The sequence below is a fragment of the Cydia splendana genome, chromosome 20 (assembly GCF_910591565.1).
Source record: "Cydia splendana chromosome 20, ilCydSple1.2, whole genome shotgun sequence".
NCBI classification, from domain to species: Eukaryota; Metazoa; Arthropoda; class Insecta; order Lepidoptera; family Tortricidae; genus Cydia; species Cydia splendana.
The window spans coordinates 9491693-9506810 of NC_085979.1; the positions used below are offsets into that span (position 1 = coordinate 9491693).

The window sequence follows — 15118 nt, forward strand, 5'->3', positions numbered from 1 at the left end:
GTCTATACCTATAGATGACAGAAAAACCTATTAGAAATGTACAGTCAAGCGTGAGTCGGACTTAATTACAGTTTTTGATCCGACCCCTACGGATTTTTTAAAGAGATTTCATTCACGTTTCACATAAAAAATACATTGTTAACAGTGCCGGATTACTTAGAGTAGTAGTTTTCTTAGAGTAATTGGTGATAATTTTCTGATAAGATAATCATTTTAAATATTTAACGGTCTTACCTACTTACGAGTAATTGTAAGGTCAAATTAAAAATAATGTTTAAAAAAAAATGTTAAATTGAGAGCTAGCTTAAAGTTTTTTGTACTCGTCGACTTTAATGGTTGAATTAATAAAGACTTTGTAACCAATAAGCAAAACAAGCACGTGCTTACGGCACCACGTTCAGGGGGGGCACCAAAATGCCAGGTTGAAAAAGGTGAACAAATTTTAAAATTAGGGACAGACACATCGTTTTTACCACACGATTTTCTTAGCTGTCCAAAAGCTAATTTGCAAAAATAATTGCGCGTAATTCTTTGGGAAACAATCGGTAGCAGTAGAAGAGTCGTGATTACATGCATAGATTCGATTTCAACCCACTCTTTTGCGGTTCGGCGTTAGGTCTTATGCGAGGCCTTCTGCCTTACGGCAAAATTGATCTTCTGCCTTAATTACACTTGGGCGTGGATCCAAATCCAAGCTTTCCTCTTTCGCAGCTGGGCCTACTGCCTTTCTCACACTTCGCCAATTCAATTGCAAGCTCTGCTTTCTTGCATATTTTATGCATGAAAACAACCTCGCTGAGACTTAAATATCGAGCCCTATGCGAAGCTAGGCTGATAGAAAACTGTCCCATCCCTTCTCTGTATGAAATCCTGGATTCGCGCCTGGTTGGGACTAAAACTAAAATTGCGTTTTTATATCGAAAATTTTTCGCGCTCGCTTCGCTCGCGTTTTCAATAACTTTATAAGGTATGATAAAGGTGACATTCGGGTGGCGACTGCAGCAACATTACTCTGTTGCAACGTTACTGCTGCAGTACTGTCAACTTCCGTGATAAAACGATGTGACTGATTTCCATACTAAAAGTAAAAATGTACAACTGTCTATCATATTGCATTTTTATATCGAAAAATTTTTGCACTCGCTTCGCTCGCGTTTCCATTACTTTCTAAGCTATGATAAAGGTGACATTCGGGTGGCGACTGCAACAGCATTAGGTACTCTGTTGCAACATTACTGCTGCGGCACTGTCAATTTTCGTGATAAAATGATGTGACTGATTTCCATTCTCAGCTGTAATGCGGCAATGAACTTCTCTAAATTTACCAAAAAATCAATGTAATCTTGATGACCCTAGGGAGAGGGGGCACCTAGAAATGCTTAGGGCATCAAAATATCTTAATCCGGCCACTGATTGTTAAAAATTGTGTAATATACGGAACCCTTGGAACGCGAGTCCGACTCGCACTTGGCCGGTTTTTATATATGGGTCTTACCAGCCCTATCTTAAGTTTGTCAGGATAAATAGAACGCGATATGCATAAGTTTATAAGGTGTGTTAAGACATGGGTCATATGTTCGGATATGTATTTTATATCTTTTGCCCTTATTTTATCGTATCCTGGGCTTTTTTGTCGTCTATTTGTGAAATTATTTTATGTACTATTTTTTCGTTAATTTTTTTTAGACGAAATGTTAGATTTGGTGTATTAATATAGTTTGTCTCGTCAAGTAATGGCACATTACAATTATTTTTTTCACTTTTGACATTATCGTTAAACTCAATAGCAAATTTATGGGATAACTGTTTAGCTTTTAACCTAAATGACTTAATTAATACATCATCAATTGCTTTAACAATTATCCCTGTAATTTATTTATAATTTCCCACATTTTTTTAGGATTTCTAATTATTTGTAAAATTATTTCTAGCCTGACATATTTTCTTATTGGTCCTATTCCTATATTTTTTGTATATAAGCTCATTTTCTTTGTTACATGGGTCGTCTAGAAATATTTTTAAAAGTTCTTTCTTTTTGCTACACATATTTACTAAATTGTGAGTTATCTAGGTATTTTCCTGTGTTTTGTTTACAAATATTTTAGATTTGTAATTACATTTATTGTAGACTGATTGGTATTTTTTAATTATGAGATCGACTAATTCGTTCGGGTCGTCGCATCGCAGGGCCGGGCTCCAGTCAATTTGATTTAATTCTAGTTTGACCTGGTCGTTATTCAACTTGTTTACTAATGAAAAGGTACTTACGCTCGCAGCGCTGATAAGAGCTAATCCAGTTATGTAATGAATGATCGGCCGGCGCATCTCGCACAACAGCTGATCGCACGGATCGCACGGGCGCACCTGGCTTGCAGACGTCACGAACGAATAAGTGATCTATGCAGGATTTGGATATTCCATTTTTATTTGATTCAACTCTCGTAAAGTGTGAGATACAACATTCAAAACCTAATTCGTTTAGGCTATCTAGGTACGATCTTACAATAGTATTTGTGCACGAAATATCAATGTTAACATCACCTACTATTATACAATCTGATTGGATGGGATATTTCGATAGTAACTGCGATAGTTCACTAATAAAATTAGTCTTATTTAAGTTAGGTGGTCTGTATATTGAACATAAATTTATTTTACCGCCTTTAAAGATTTCCACTTCACCACACTAGAAATTCACTGTATTCGCTGGAGTCTTAATGAATGATATAGTTTTATGTGCGTAGATAATAATACCGCCTCCTTTTCTTTGGGTTCGTAGCTCTGTGTACATAACATAATCCTGAATATCTAACAAACTCGCTATGTTTTCTGTGATGTTGGCATTATTCTTGGGCTGCTAGTAACGATGTATTCTAATTTAGAGTGGTTTTTTATTGTTGACCGGATGTTGACATGTAGTAAAATTAAATTGTTTTGGACGTCTGGTAAACTAAACATAAAGTCTCAGGAGTCGTGGAATGTCTCGATGTTGGTGGAATCGGGTATATCCATTATTTGTGTTTTGTATATATTGTATTATTGACTTATTGACATCCACTTAAAGTTCTACTCACAATAATAAGTGCTTGGTACATACCTATATTTTTTTCATATCTCATGCTCTGAAAGTGGGTCGTTGTTGTTCTAAAAGTTGCGCAGAAACTGATACGTTTATGCTCTAGCGCAGAAAAGTGGTGTACTCCTCTGCGTCCCCGTCCCACGAACAACTGGGTGGAAACAAAATGGAAAAATAGTGTCTTTATTTCCTCGCCTGTAACAATTGGTAATTGATTAATTTTACTAATCCCACGTTGATCCTTTTTTTTTATAAAAAATGATGTAAATAAATTGATAAAAACAAATTATTCTTGATTTCTTTCGTTGAATTCTATTTACTCGATTTCATAAGGCGGGAACCAAAAGGAATACACCAAAAATATTTTTTAAACCTTACACTTGCGTAAATGAGCAAAGGCAGAATCTTATACAGCCACAGTTAAACGTTTGTACGATATTAAATTGGTGTTTAAAGTTATTTAGCACTATATTCATGAAAATAAAATATAAGATAAAAAAATCTTATATTATTAATTCAATTGTTATTTAATATTTAAAATACCTTTATTATGTTATTATCGCGATGCGGTCCGGTAGTCTGTTGCGGCTTTTAGAACGAAAAAGTATAAAATTAAAAAGTAAGAGGCAATCCCGCTGATTTTCATACTATAATGAACAAATCATTTAAAAATTACAGCAGTTTGTAAAAAAATGCGTGTTTTCGTAAATATTGCAATCTAAATGATTTTCGCGAGGGGTTATTAATTTTCACACATGTAAAGTCTCCGATTGCAAGTAAGTCCTAAGGAAAAAATTATGGCCGTAGGTCTATTGGGTACTTCAATTACTGATTTTGCGAAATTGCCTTGTCTTGTTTGGTTTCCTCGCATTCGATATGAAAAGTAGAGTGTTTAACTCGGGTGAAAGGCACCATTTCCGTCTCCGACTATTGGCGCTCTCACTGCGTTCGAGCGCCAAACTACCTCGACAGAAATGGGTGCCTTTCAACCCTTGGTTAACAATCTACTATTGCAGCTCCTTACCGATTCGCTCGATGTCTTTTTCAGCCCTTACGTAGTAAATCTTTTTGTCTCCATGTTTTTTCCGTACCATTATCTGGCCGTTTCTGCACCATACGAACTCACAAAGCTATTTATCCCTAAGGTGGGTATTGGCACTCCACAATAGGTAGGATGTTGTGGGTGTAAGTGACTCGCGTACATACACCTTCCTGTTGCCTTGTCCTCAAATATCCTGGACAGTTATTTCTGCGGTTTTAGCTGCATCACACCAGTACTCTCGCCTGCCCTCGCCAAGGTCACCGTGATAAGCGTGTCCACTTCAGCGCGCTCGGCTTGCGCGGAACCGGCACGGAGGGGCTTCTTTTTTCTGAAGGCTCTAAGAACGTCACTAGGGTCCTGGTGCAGCAGGTGGCCCAATGATGTAGCGATCTTGTTGGCGTCCTCATTCTCTTGTTCTGCGACCCCACATATTTCAATGTCGTTGCATGTCAGCGCCTGTTCGCTTTTGTACAGTTTTTGCTCCAGTCTTAATATTTTAGCATAAGGTTTTTGCATGTGTTGGCTACGTCTTTGTATTGGTTCTCCATTATTTTAAATCTCATTTCGTGGTCCGTTAATTTGTTTTCAAATTCGTCGATTTTGTCAGAATAATAGTCAGAGGTAGATTTAAGTTCTTGTTCTGTTATTTCTTTAACGGTTTTCCGTAACTGCCGAATTTCTTGTCTCATTTCATACTTTGTCTGCTTCTGTTTGTGTTTCAGCTTCGGAATCCTCGTCTTCGCGGTCTGGTAGAATCACCGATATACATTTTTTGGAAGCACCTTTGATCGGTATACACTTGGGGCATTTCCAATCAATTGAGTCCGTTACAGACAATGCACTAAGTTGGTCTGTGGATAATGAAGCACACGAGGCGTGCCACCATTTGTTACACTTATTGCACTGCACTCCGGGGGCCTTCGCGTTGATAACTTTATTACAACTTGTGACGTTTACACAATAAAAGTGCAATGCGAACTACCTGTGGCCTATTTTATAAAGCTACAAGTTACAATTTACAAGCGGAAGTCTCGTTCTAATAGATAGGGTTAGAAAGAGACTTCCGCTTGTAAATTGTAACTTGTAGCTTTATAAAATAGGCCACTGCCAATACTGCCATAGTCTAATAAAACATGGTCTTCTATTCCCAGAGTGACACAGGCCTACGTCACAACAACATGGCCGCTATATATAGCGCTATCGCATATTATCATATAGCGCTGTCGCATGATGACGTAGGCTTGTGTCAGTTAGGTGACCTAGAAAAGACGGGAATGGAGTACCAGGCGGAGTATATTATTATACCATGGCCACTGCAAGTCGACATTTCTGTTGTCAACTGTCATGGCGTGCGGGCGGGTCGCGGAGCACACCTGACTGACCAACTGTTTTATTTATCACCTAATACAACCGAACCTAGACGTCACAATGGCGACGAGGATAAAAAACGTAAGAAAAAGTAAACGAAACCGATGTAGTTGCTAAATATCCGACAAAAAGTGATCAGTTTGAAATTATTTTTTCAATGAAAGGAGGGAGACGAATGACCCAAATAGCACATGTATGATTGACCCATTGTGGACTTAATTTATAGCTCTGAGCACATAAACATCTTTATAAGGTACACTTCTGGTACTTAAACTATATTTTGGTCGAGAAAAAAACTATTTTATTACTATAGGGCACATTTCAACGTCTTATTCAGTTTAAATACTATTTAATGCTTTTAGCTTTCCAAAAACGGCTCGGTGAACAGAAATTAAGCCAAATACGGTAAAATAAGTAATTATAAAATAGAAATAAAGCTTTTATAGCGACTGTGAATTTAAGGAAGCGTGTAAAACTATAATTAAGCTATACGTATAATAAATAATGTGTCGCGCATATTGCTGTGTAGTGCTGAATATGTCTGTTCACCGGTAATTTACTACAGGTAACTAAGTATAGCAACGTGGTGCTGTCTGCGTTAACGGTTGTTGAAACAATATCTGGGTGCGCTGTAGTTTATTATTAGCTCAGAAATGTATCAAATTAACGACAAATGCTTAATAATAGTTCACATAATAGGTTTAACACTTTTAACCAGAAGTTATCTACCTAAATAAATAATAAGTGTACGCTTTATTTTGCGTCAGACTCAATAAAAATCAACAGATCATCTGCTATACAACATGTGCTACTTAGTTTACGTGTGCTAGTTAGATATGCATTTAAATTATTTAACCAAATCAGCATAATATTATCTGGGTCTTGTTTCTATAATGCAAAAGGAAAAAATAAAGTAAACAAACTGATACTGTCGGTGAAATTTGTCGTAAAGCTTATATACGAGTAATACGAGTATTCTCCAAAAATGGAATACTTTTATAGTTGTCAATGTTGTTGTGTTAATATTGCACTCACCCTCCTGGGGCCCAGCCATACAAGGAAAAAGTCTGAAATTTGCTATAAAATCTGAATCTATAGTGTAGGATTCAGGGTTGATTTTGTTTTGTTTAAAATGGAACGAAGCAAATCAGATGCAACTCTGCTTCAATTAAACATTAGGTTGTGTCGCTAAGGAGCAAAATGTCATGGTTACGGCGACGGCGAACATTGAATCCTGAACAAAGCGAGGGATTCTAAAATGCAATACTGAGCATAGTGAGGGATTCAAGTGTTAACGCCCAAAGTGAAAATAATTTTGCTACCATGTGACCCATACTGCTTTTCACATCACATAATATATGTATAAGGAAATGAAAAATAAATTAGATTAAAGAGTCTAAAGAGTCTAAAGAGTCTAAAGAGTCTAAAGCGTATAAAGAGTCTAAATAGTCTAAAGAGTCTAAAGAGTTTAAAGAGTCTAAAGAGTGTAAAGAGTATAAAGAGTCTAAAGAGTCTAAAGCGTATAAAGAGTCTAAAGAGATTAAAGAGTCTAAAGAGTCTAAAGAGATTAAAGAGTAAAGAGTCTAAATAGTCTTTGGCGTGCAATAGGCCTCTCCTATTGCACGCCATTGACCACGATTTGCGGCAACTCTAATCCAGCTCTCAGCCGCCTTGCGAAGGTCATCGCTCCATCTAGTCTGAGGGCGTCCTACGCTACGTTTGCCGATGCGCAGCTTGAATACCTATCAATAAAGTTTTCATGTTTATTACAGATTGGGAAGATCTGATGGTCTCCTGCGCGTCTTTCCTGTGCTCCGAGTTCGCGGACCAGCGTATTGTGTTGGCCAGTACCCGAGAGTCCCTGGTTCAGACGCTGGCTTCTTTCGCCACGCAGCCGCCCACCATGAGGGCTATTGAACGGGTGCCTGTCAAACAGTAAGTGTTTCTTTCTCAAAATACAGAAGACAAGAAGTTACTTTTGCCTTTGTACTTCTTACTAATTGTATGTTATTTTTAATATGTCTTTTTGTACAATAAAGAGTTTACTACTACTACTACTACTTTTCGTAGTCAAAGGTTTTGCGTGGAGTTAACTTTTGTACTATGTACTTAAACGAAAGATGAAAGAGAACCGATGCTCTGTCACAATACTCACAATTGATCAATGTTGTATCTACAATTGATGTTGTTATTGTCCTTACAAAACGTAACGTGCGGTTATTATCGAATCTGTGGATAACATTTTAAAACTTACAGGGATCCAATCAGAATATTTTAGGGTTCCTTAGTCAACTGGAAACCCTCTATTTTCGCCATGTCCGTTTATCTGTCCGTCGGTCCATCCACGGCTTAGCTTAGTGATCATTAGATTCGTTAGTGCTATGAAGCTACAATTTTGTATGAGTATATGTGTATATATCAATCACGCAATTCACACGCAGATAGGCACTATTCAGCAGGCTTACGATGCCGGCCATTAAGTAGGTTACTCAATGCTGATCAATTGTTGCAGTCAAATGTGCATGGTGGAAGAACTGATCCGTCCGTACCAAAACCGAGCCTGGGCGCAGTCCAACTGGGTGCTTGTGCGTTTCTGGCACGGCTCAGGATTCGGCTTTCGGCACCGCCAGTGGCCGCACCTTGCTGCCAGGTGACTTACTATACTATTTAATAATAGTAGATTGTACAACAAGGGCATAAAGTGACCCATTTTTACCCGAGGCAATTTTTACCAAAATAATAGACGAGGGTAAAAATGGACATTTATGCCCTTGTTGTACACTCTGCTTTTCACTTTGATTGCGAGGAAAATATACAAAAAATCAAATATTTTAGGTTATTTTAACGTATTTATTCAAGACTAAAGAAAATTGTTCTTGGGCCGGTCGGAGGCGCGGGGCACGCCGATCGGGAGAGCGAAGGTCGGGGGCGCGCCGGCAGGGCTGGCAGTTTGTATGGCAGAATTTGGACTTTATTGCTAAGTCAATAAGGGTCGTAATAGATGATTTTACTTTATGCTCTAGAGCATAAAATGCGATTTTATGTCGTCTACGCACGACATAAAGGTGCACTTTTTGAGCATGAGAAGTGAAAATAGTATTTATCAAGGTCAGCCAGTGCACACAGGGTGCCAATGCAGAACTTTTCCGTCTCCGACAATCCAAATCCAAGTGTACAAGAGCGTCTAGACTTTTTAAATCGCTCGTTGCTGACGTTAACAGCGACGACTGTAATTTTTTCTTGTTTGTGAAAGAATTATTTCCCATCGTGGCCGAGGTACACAGGGCTGGTGTTAATGTAAACTATATAATGTATGTAAACTATACATGTATAACAAAGTCTTAGCTATTTCACTGTCAAATGCATTACACCCCTTTATGTAACTAACTTTGATCCGCATACGTCTTTATCGCTCGATCTTTATTCAGGAATTTAGATATATTGTATATTGAATGCTTAAAAATGTATAGGTACTTAATATTACATTTATTTACAGATTCGGTGACAGAGAGCCGACAGTGAACAATCTTGGTGCCAAAGTAGATGCCGGACTGATGAGTCAATGTTTCGGTATGTTTTTTTACTAACTTCCTTTTTCTGAAATAATCCACTCCTATGTTATCCAGCTGCTCCGGAGATTAAGCTTAAGACGATTATTCTGAAGATAAACAATTCAGCTCCTTTTTATCTCGCACTACTTATGTATTTGTAAAAGATAGATGTGCAGTTTTACGAAAGTAGAACTTCATAATAGGGACCAAACTTAATGGACGCGCAGAGGCGACCAGCGAGGCGTCTGGCGCAGCATCCATGTTACATATTCCATATGTTAAACAAATACAAGTTGTATGTGACCCTCAGTGCAAAATGCTGAAATGTACTGATGTGCCGCCGGCAGAACGTCTCCAAAATTGCGAGATTTCCATATTTATATATTCAATTTTAATATTTCCTAGAACTTTTTTAACAAAATTTTCCGCAGCTTGCATAACTGTAGGTAGGTACTGAAATCCCTTGGACCCTTGACGCTGCACCGCTAGTCACTCGCCACGCTTGCCGTATAATATCACATTTTAATATACAGGCCCCTGTCCATCAGAAGTGATCCAAAGACGAATACGAGACTACATTGCGTCACATCCCAAAGAAGCTGCGTCATTCTTCAACTCATTGCTCAGCCAACTCAACTGGGCATTTTCTGAATTCATCACTATGATGCAAGAGGTACCTACACTATCAATAATTCCGTATTGCGTTTATAAAATACGTTTAAACTCGATCTAAATCTTTTCCGGTAACGCGTGCCAAGCATTTTTGCACAGATTTAAAACCAACACCAGTCCAACAATCCAAATAAATCCTTTAGGTAGTTTGGTATTTAAGAGTGACGATACAATATTAATAAAGTAAATTATGAAAATAACAATGCCTTTTTTCCCTTTTTGGCTAAGAAACCCCAAAAATAAGCGGTAGATAATTTACAAGAGTGTTTCCTAAAAGTGGGGTATCTCACAGTGTTTGTTATCCATGATTATGGCACGGACATTCCCCAGTTCCGTACGTCTGATAACTTGTGTCCGGTGAAATTGCCATGAAATACTAGCTATCAGTTGTGTCAGGACGAATAACAGTTCCGTTTTAGTTTCTGGGAAAAGTTTGTTCAATATAATGCTGCGTGATTGCACGTTCCGGGTTGTAGAAAAAGTTTGATACGGAGTTTGGCGAGTATGAGCATTAGGGAATGCAAACAGTACAAACTTTTTTAACTTTACCGTTATCCCCAAACATTAACAACATACCTGGTGGCACTGCAATTATCTTATTAATCTAATTAATACCTACCTTTAAACGACCAATTCTTGTATATATATATATTTCGGGGATCTCGGAAACGGCTCTAACGATTTCAATGGAATTTGCTATATTTGAATTTGCTATTTGGTTTGCAGGGGCAAAAAATCGGTCTAGCTAGGTCTCATCTCTGATAAAACGCGCATTTTTGAGTTTTTATGTTTTCCGAGCAAAGCTCGGTCTCCCAGGTACATACTAAGATTAAGATTGATATCGGAGAAACAATATTTCCTACCGTTTTCGATTTCTATTTACTAAGTCCTAAATTAAAATTACAGATGGACAGAGTGAGCGTGGACTCGAACCTCGAATCTCGTCAAATCAAGCTGTGTGCCACCTGTTTCGACCTCTACCACGGACTGGCGAGGGCCCTGGAGATGGCTATATGTCTGACACCTACAGTCCTCACCAAAGCGGAGGCCTGTGACAAACAGAATGAGCTTTTACTGGGCAGGACTTGTCAGGTAAGAACTGATTTGATCTTTACCATGGACTAGCAAGGGTTCTGGAGGTGACTACATGTCTGACACCTACAGCCCTCACAAGGCGGAGGCCTGTGACAAGCAGAATGAGCTTTTACTCGGCAGGACTTGTCAGGTAAAAACTGTTTCAAACCAACATTACCTATATGAGGATTTAAGATAGTCGACTTAATCCGAGACTCTTTAACCGATCCAGGGTCTTCATGAATTTTGTTTAAAACTAATTTTAGCTACGAACTTGTCTGTTAAAACCATAGACTAGGAATCCTTTAGACCGAGTTTAGAGCAATTATTTCATGCAACCGATGATGCCAAAAATGCGGGGGTGCGCGGGACGAGGTGAGCGAAGTCCCGTGCCGTGATTGGTCCGTTCAAAGACACGGACGTCACACAAAGACACTTTCGACTCGAACATGGAGTAAAATTACCGTATGCGTGGCAGAGGGGGTAGCGCGACTATGCTAAGTCTGGAGGATGTTTTGTCTGTGGTTAAAACATTTGTTTTTGAAACTAAGCCTGATCTTCCCTCTTAAAACCATTCTCAGAAGACTTGTGACGGGCAAAAAGAGCTCCTTCTAAGCAAGGCTTGTCAGGTAAAACTGCTTTGATCTTTACCATGGACTTGCAAGGGTTCTGGAGATGGCTATATGTCTGACAGCTACAGTCCTCACCAAGGCGGTGGGCTGTGATAGACAGAATGAGCTTTTTTACTGGGCACGACTTTCTGCTATTGAGATTCAGCCCGACATTCTCTTTAAAACCATTTCCAGTAGACCCTTGGCTTGAGACAGGCAAAATCTATTCTATTAAGACATTCTACTGTATAGATACTAATGGCCGTTGTGTCCCGCGTCTGCGTCCGGTCCGGCGGCGGCGCCGGTTTCGCCCGTCTCGTGGCCCGGGGACTGCCGGACACGGACCGGGTCCACTACTACGTGGCGCTAGCTCCGGTCGCCGGATGCATCATCAGGATGCTTGACCCGAAACTTCCCAAGGAGGTATTTTAGTTGGATAATTTAAATTTCCCATGAATAAGGGAATCTCACAAATGAAAGATCAAGAAGATCGCATTTAAATGCCCCATGCATGAAAGGTTCAGGCGCTTAATTGGACATAGACATAGGTACCTTATTAAAAAGTATCTATACTTTAATGATTAGAGTAATCTTTGTCATTCACGCGTAATGTTCAAATTTCATTGACAATTTTTTTGTGGATTTGATCCTTTTCCCTGAATTACGTCCAATTCTAAGTAGGTAAAGAATGTCGCTGGGCAGAGGTTGCCACTTACAACATGACTGAAGTCATGCTTGTAATTATTTAATGACCGTCGTGTCGCCGGCTGCGTCGTCAGAATGACTGGTCTTGTACACGAAAATCGAAGGGAAAAATTGCGCTGGGTGAAGCTTGCCACTCACAACATGACATCTCGGTCACGCTTGTAACCGCCACCAAGTTTTTATTTTATTAACATGTTGGTGGCAAACAAGCACACCGCCCGTCCGATGGTAAGCGGTTACCGTAGCCTATGGAGACCTGTGACGTCAGTAACAGTGATGTCGACAATTGTCGCACCTGTCACCGTGGTGAAATAGGGGCCTGGAAGAACAACAGAATACTATAAAATAATGTGTGTCATTGGCAGCACTTGGAGCGGGCGACGAAGGCGCTGGTCTCCGAACCGCTTTTCCACATCGATGGTCTCGACTTCATGCTGGGGAAGTGCAAAAGATCGGATTTCTCTTTCTACAACTGTTAGTACATATCTAATATAACAACTACATCTATATAGAGGTTGGCCAAAAAATAATTACATTCCCGTTGCCAGGGAGGTTTTGGATTATACTGAGCAACTTTTAATATGGGACCAACCCCGACAACGCGAAAAAAAAATTTGGCTGTTTCTGTTTTGGCTGTTGTTGTTTGTTTGTTGTCGGTAAGGTGTAATATGCTGTCTCGCAGGTTTGCGCGTTGTTCGACAGAGGTGAAAATAACCCTGTTCAAAACGTATTGTCAAACCTTATACACGTGCAACCTGTGGAGTCACTACACCAAAAAAGCCTACAGTGCTCTGCGCGTCCAATACAATAACGCCTTCAGGGGGTTGTTGGGGCTGCCCTGGCGCTGCAGCGCATCAGGAATGTTCGCCGCGTGGAGAACCGACGGTTTCCAAGCCGTGCTGCGCAAGCGGGTAGCATCCCTGGGCGAGCGCGTGCGGGGCAGTGCCAACACTCTCCTGAAGGTGATCGCTGAGAGGATGGACAGCCCTATCCTCGCTCACTGGATGTCCTTGCATGTCAATTGTAATTATAATTATACTTTCTACTAACACACCTAATATAAGTTATTACTTAGTACTAACATAATATGGATGTATTTGTATCCGAAATAAATGCTTTCATTTCATTTCATTTCATTTCATTTTTTCATACATTTTGGCTGGTTCATTTTCTATGGGAAAGTAATTTTTTTTTTGTGATTTCGGGGTTGGTCCCATAGTAAAAGTTGCTCTGTATAATCTCAAAACCTCATGGCAACGAGAATGCACCTATTTTTTAGCCACCGTGTATAATAAACACAATTAGGTAAGATCTACTGAAAAAGAGGCTCGTTGATGTCTTTTGTTATATATCCTGTTAGAGACGCGATTGGTCAAATTCATTATAGCTCACTAAAGTGTTTCGTAATGAAGTCATTATAGTTGAGTCGGGAGCCCATAATGGCCCATAGTAAAGTAAATATGCGATTATAGTTTTGTAAAGTCAATTCATTCATTAAATTCGACGAGTAGAGAATTAGAATAACCTAAGCTTCGCGCTGCCGGGTTTACCTATATCATGGAATTTCGACGCATTGAATCTAAATTGTATCTTTTCTGCTCTTTAATTAGAAATTATTGTTTGACAGACCCCGAGGATGTCACGGTTGAAGAGATGAAAGCGCTAGAAGCGGTGGTGGAGAAACTCCGAGCTGCCAAAACTAACTTGGTAAGGCTCATGCGTTTAAACGCATGATACTTTATTAACGTCGAGGTCACGTTACGCTGGACTGCGCGACAGCCTGGTCCGCCCGCGCTCGCGCGGTGACAATTTCACTGTACTGTTATAGTGTGTAGCTTTCAAATAGAGCTCGACGGCTAATCCTATTGTCTATTGTTAAGTAAAACCGCTCGTGCCACGTGACACAACCACCTGCATAAAAAATACGTACTTCGGTTACTGAGTGCCGGCGAGTCGAACGCTACAGAACCAGTCTAAAATGTGTCTTCGAGATGCGTAACAAAGGCGCGTTATCGGAGAGCGCTACCTACACTGGTTTTTTGAGCGTTGGACTAGCCCGCGCTCAGGTGCCAAATAGAATAATGAAGACCCTTTTTTGCAGGTAAGCAGCACGTGCGGTTTTACTTAACAATAGACAATAGGATTATCCGTCGAGCTCTATTTGAAAGCTACACACTATACCAGTTGCCGATTCGCACTGTATAATACCCACTTTTAAAATAAATAAGTCACTTTGTTTTGTTAGATTATATTTTATGTTATTCGTGCACTTTGTAAATAATGTACATACTGTTTGTTTGTATTTCTCTGATGTAAGTGAATTATAATTCTTTTGGAGAAATCAATTCTTAAACGATAAATCATATAGCGCGACTGGCTTCGGCTAACTAAGGCGACAACCATAGGTTGGAGCGAGACACAGCGATCGGACCATTCGTTCCCAAATATGGTTGTCGCCTTAGCTGAAGCCAGTCGCGCAATGTCGTGGCCAGGCCGTGAAGGCGCGTATGACAAATGTGATGAAACTCGTTTTGACTGACCCGTTTTATAATACATTTAACCTATCTGCGTTTCACGGAAGTTTTTTTAGTATTTGCCTTTTTTTTCCATTTGTACAATTTTATCATGTATATATAGTGCATAATTATTATCCGTCGCTATTTGACGGAAACGTACGAATGTGTGTCTTGCAGTCAGTCTCGGTACAAAAAGTACTGAGGTTGACTGAAGTAGCACGACAAATGCGAACGTTTCCGAGAAAATACGATGGAATACAATTACGCACTACATCTGTACAGTGACCTGCAATAATATGTTACTTTTCGAAGGGGGCTGTCCATAAATTACGTCATCGATTTTTGGCGATTTTTGACCCCCCCCCCCCCCCTATAATCATCCAAAAATCATGCTTCAAATGACCCCATTTCCTCCTACTTCATGCTACCGTCATCCGATGTCCAGACCCCCCCCCCCTAATTTGAAATGACGTAATTTATGAATAGCCCCAAGGCCGCAAAAC

At 39.7% G+C, this 15118-nt stretch overlaps 1 protein-coding gene across 1 annotated transcript in view; it reads left to right on the forward strand.

The window, feature by feature from the left end:
- The window catches only part of LOC134800822 (E3 ubiquitin-protein ligase RNF123-like), an 85365-nt gene that overhangs the window by 68911 nt on the left and 1336 nt on the right, over window positions 1–15118 (forward strand). Inside the window, exons 28-35 of the mRNA XM_063773379.1 lie at window positions 7259–7421; window positions 7999–8136; window positions 8983–9056; window positions 9571–9710; window positions 10616–10801; window positions 11647–11817; window positions 12465–12573; window positions 13727–13806. Coding sequence (XP_063629449.1) covers window positions 7259–7421; window positions 7999–8136; window positions 8983–9056; window positions 9571–9710; window positions 10616–10801; window positions 11647–11817; window positions 12465–12573; window positions 13727–13806 — 1061 coding nt within the window. The remainder of the gene's footprint in view (window positions 1–7258; window positions 7422–7998; window positions 8137–8982; window positions 9057–9570; window positions 9711–10615; window positions 10802–11646; window positions 11818–12464; window positions 12574–13726; window positions 13807–15118) is intronic.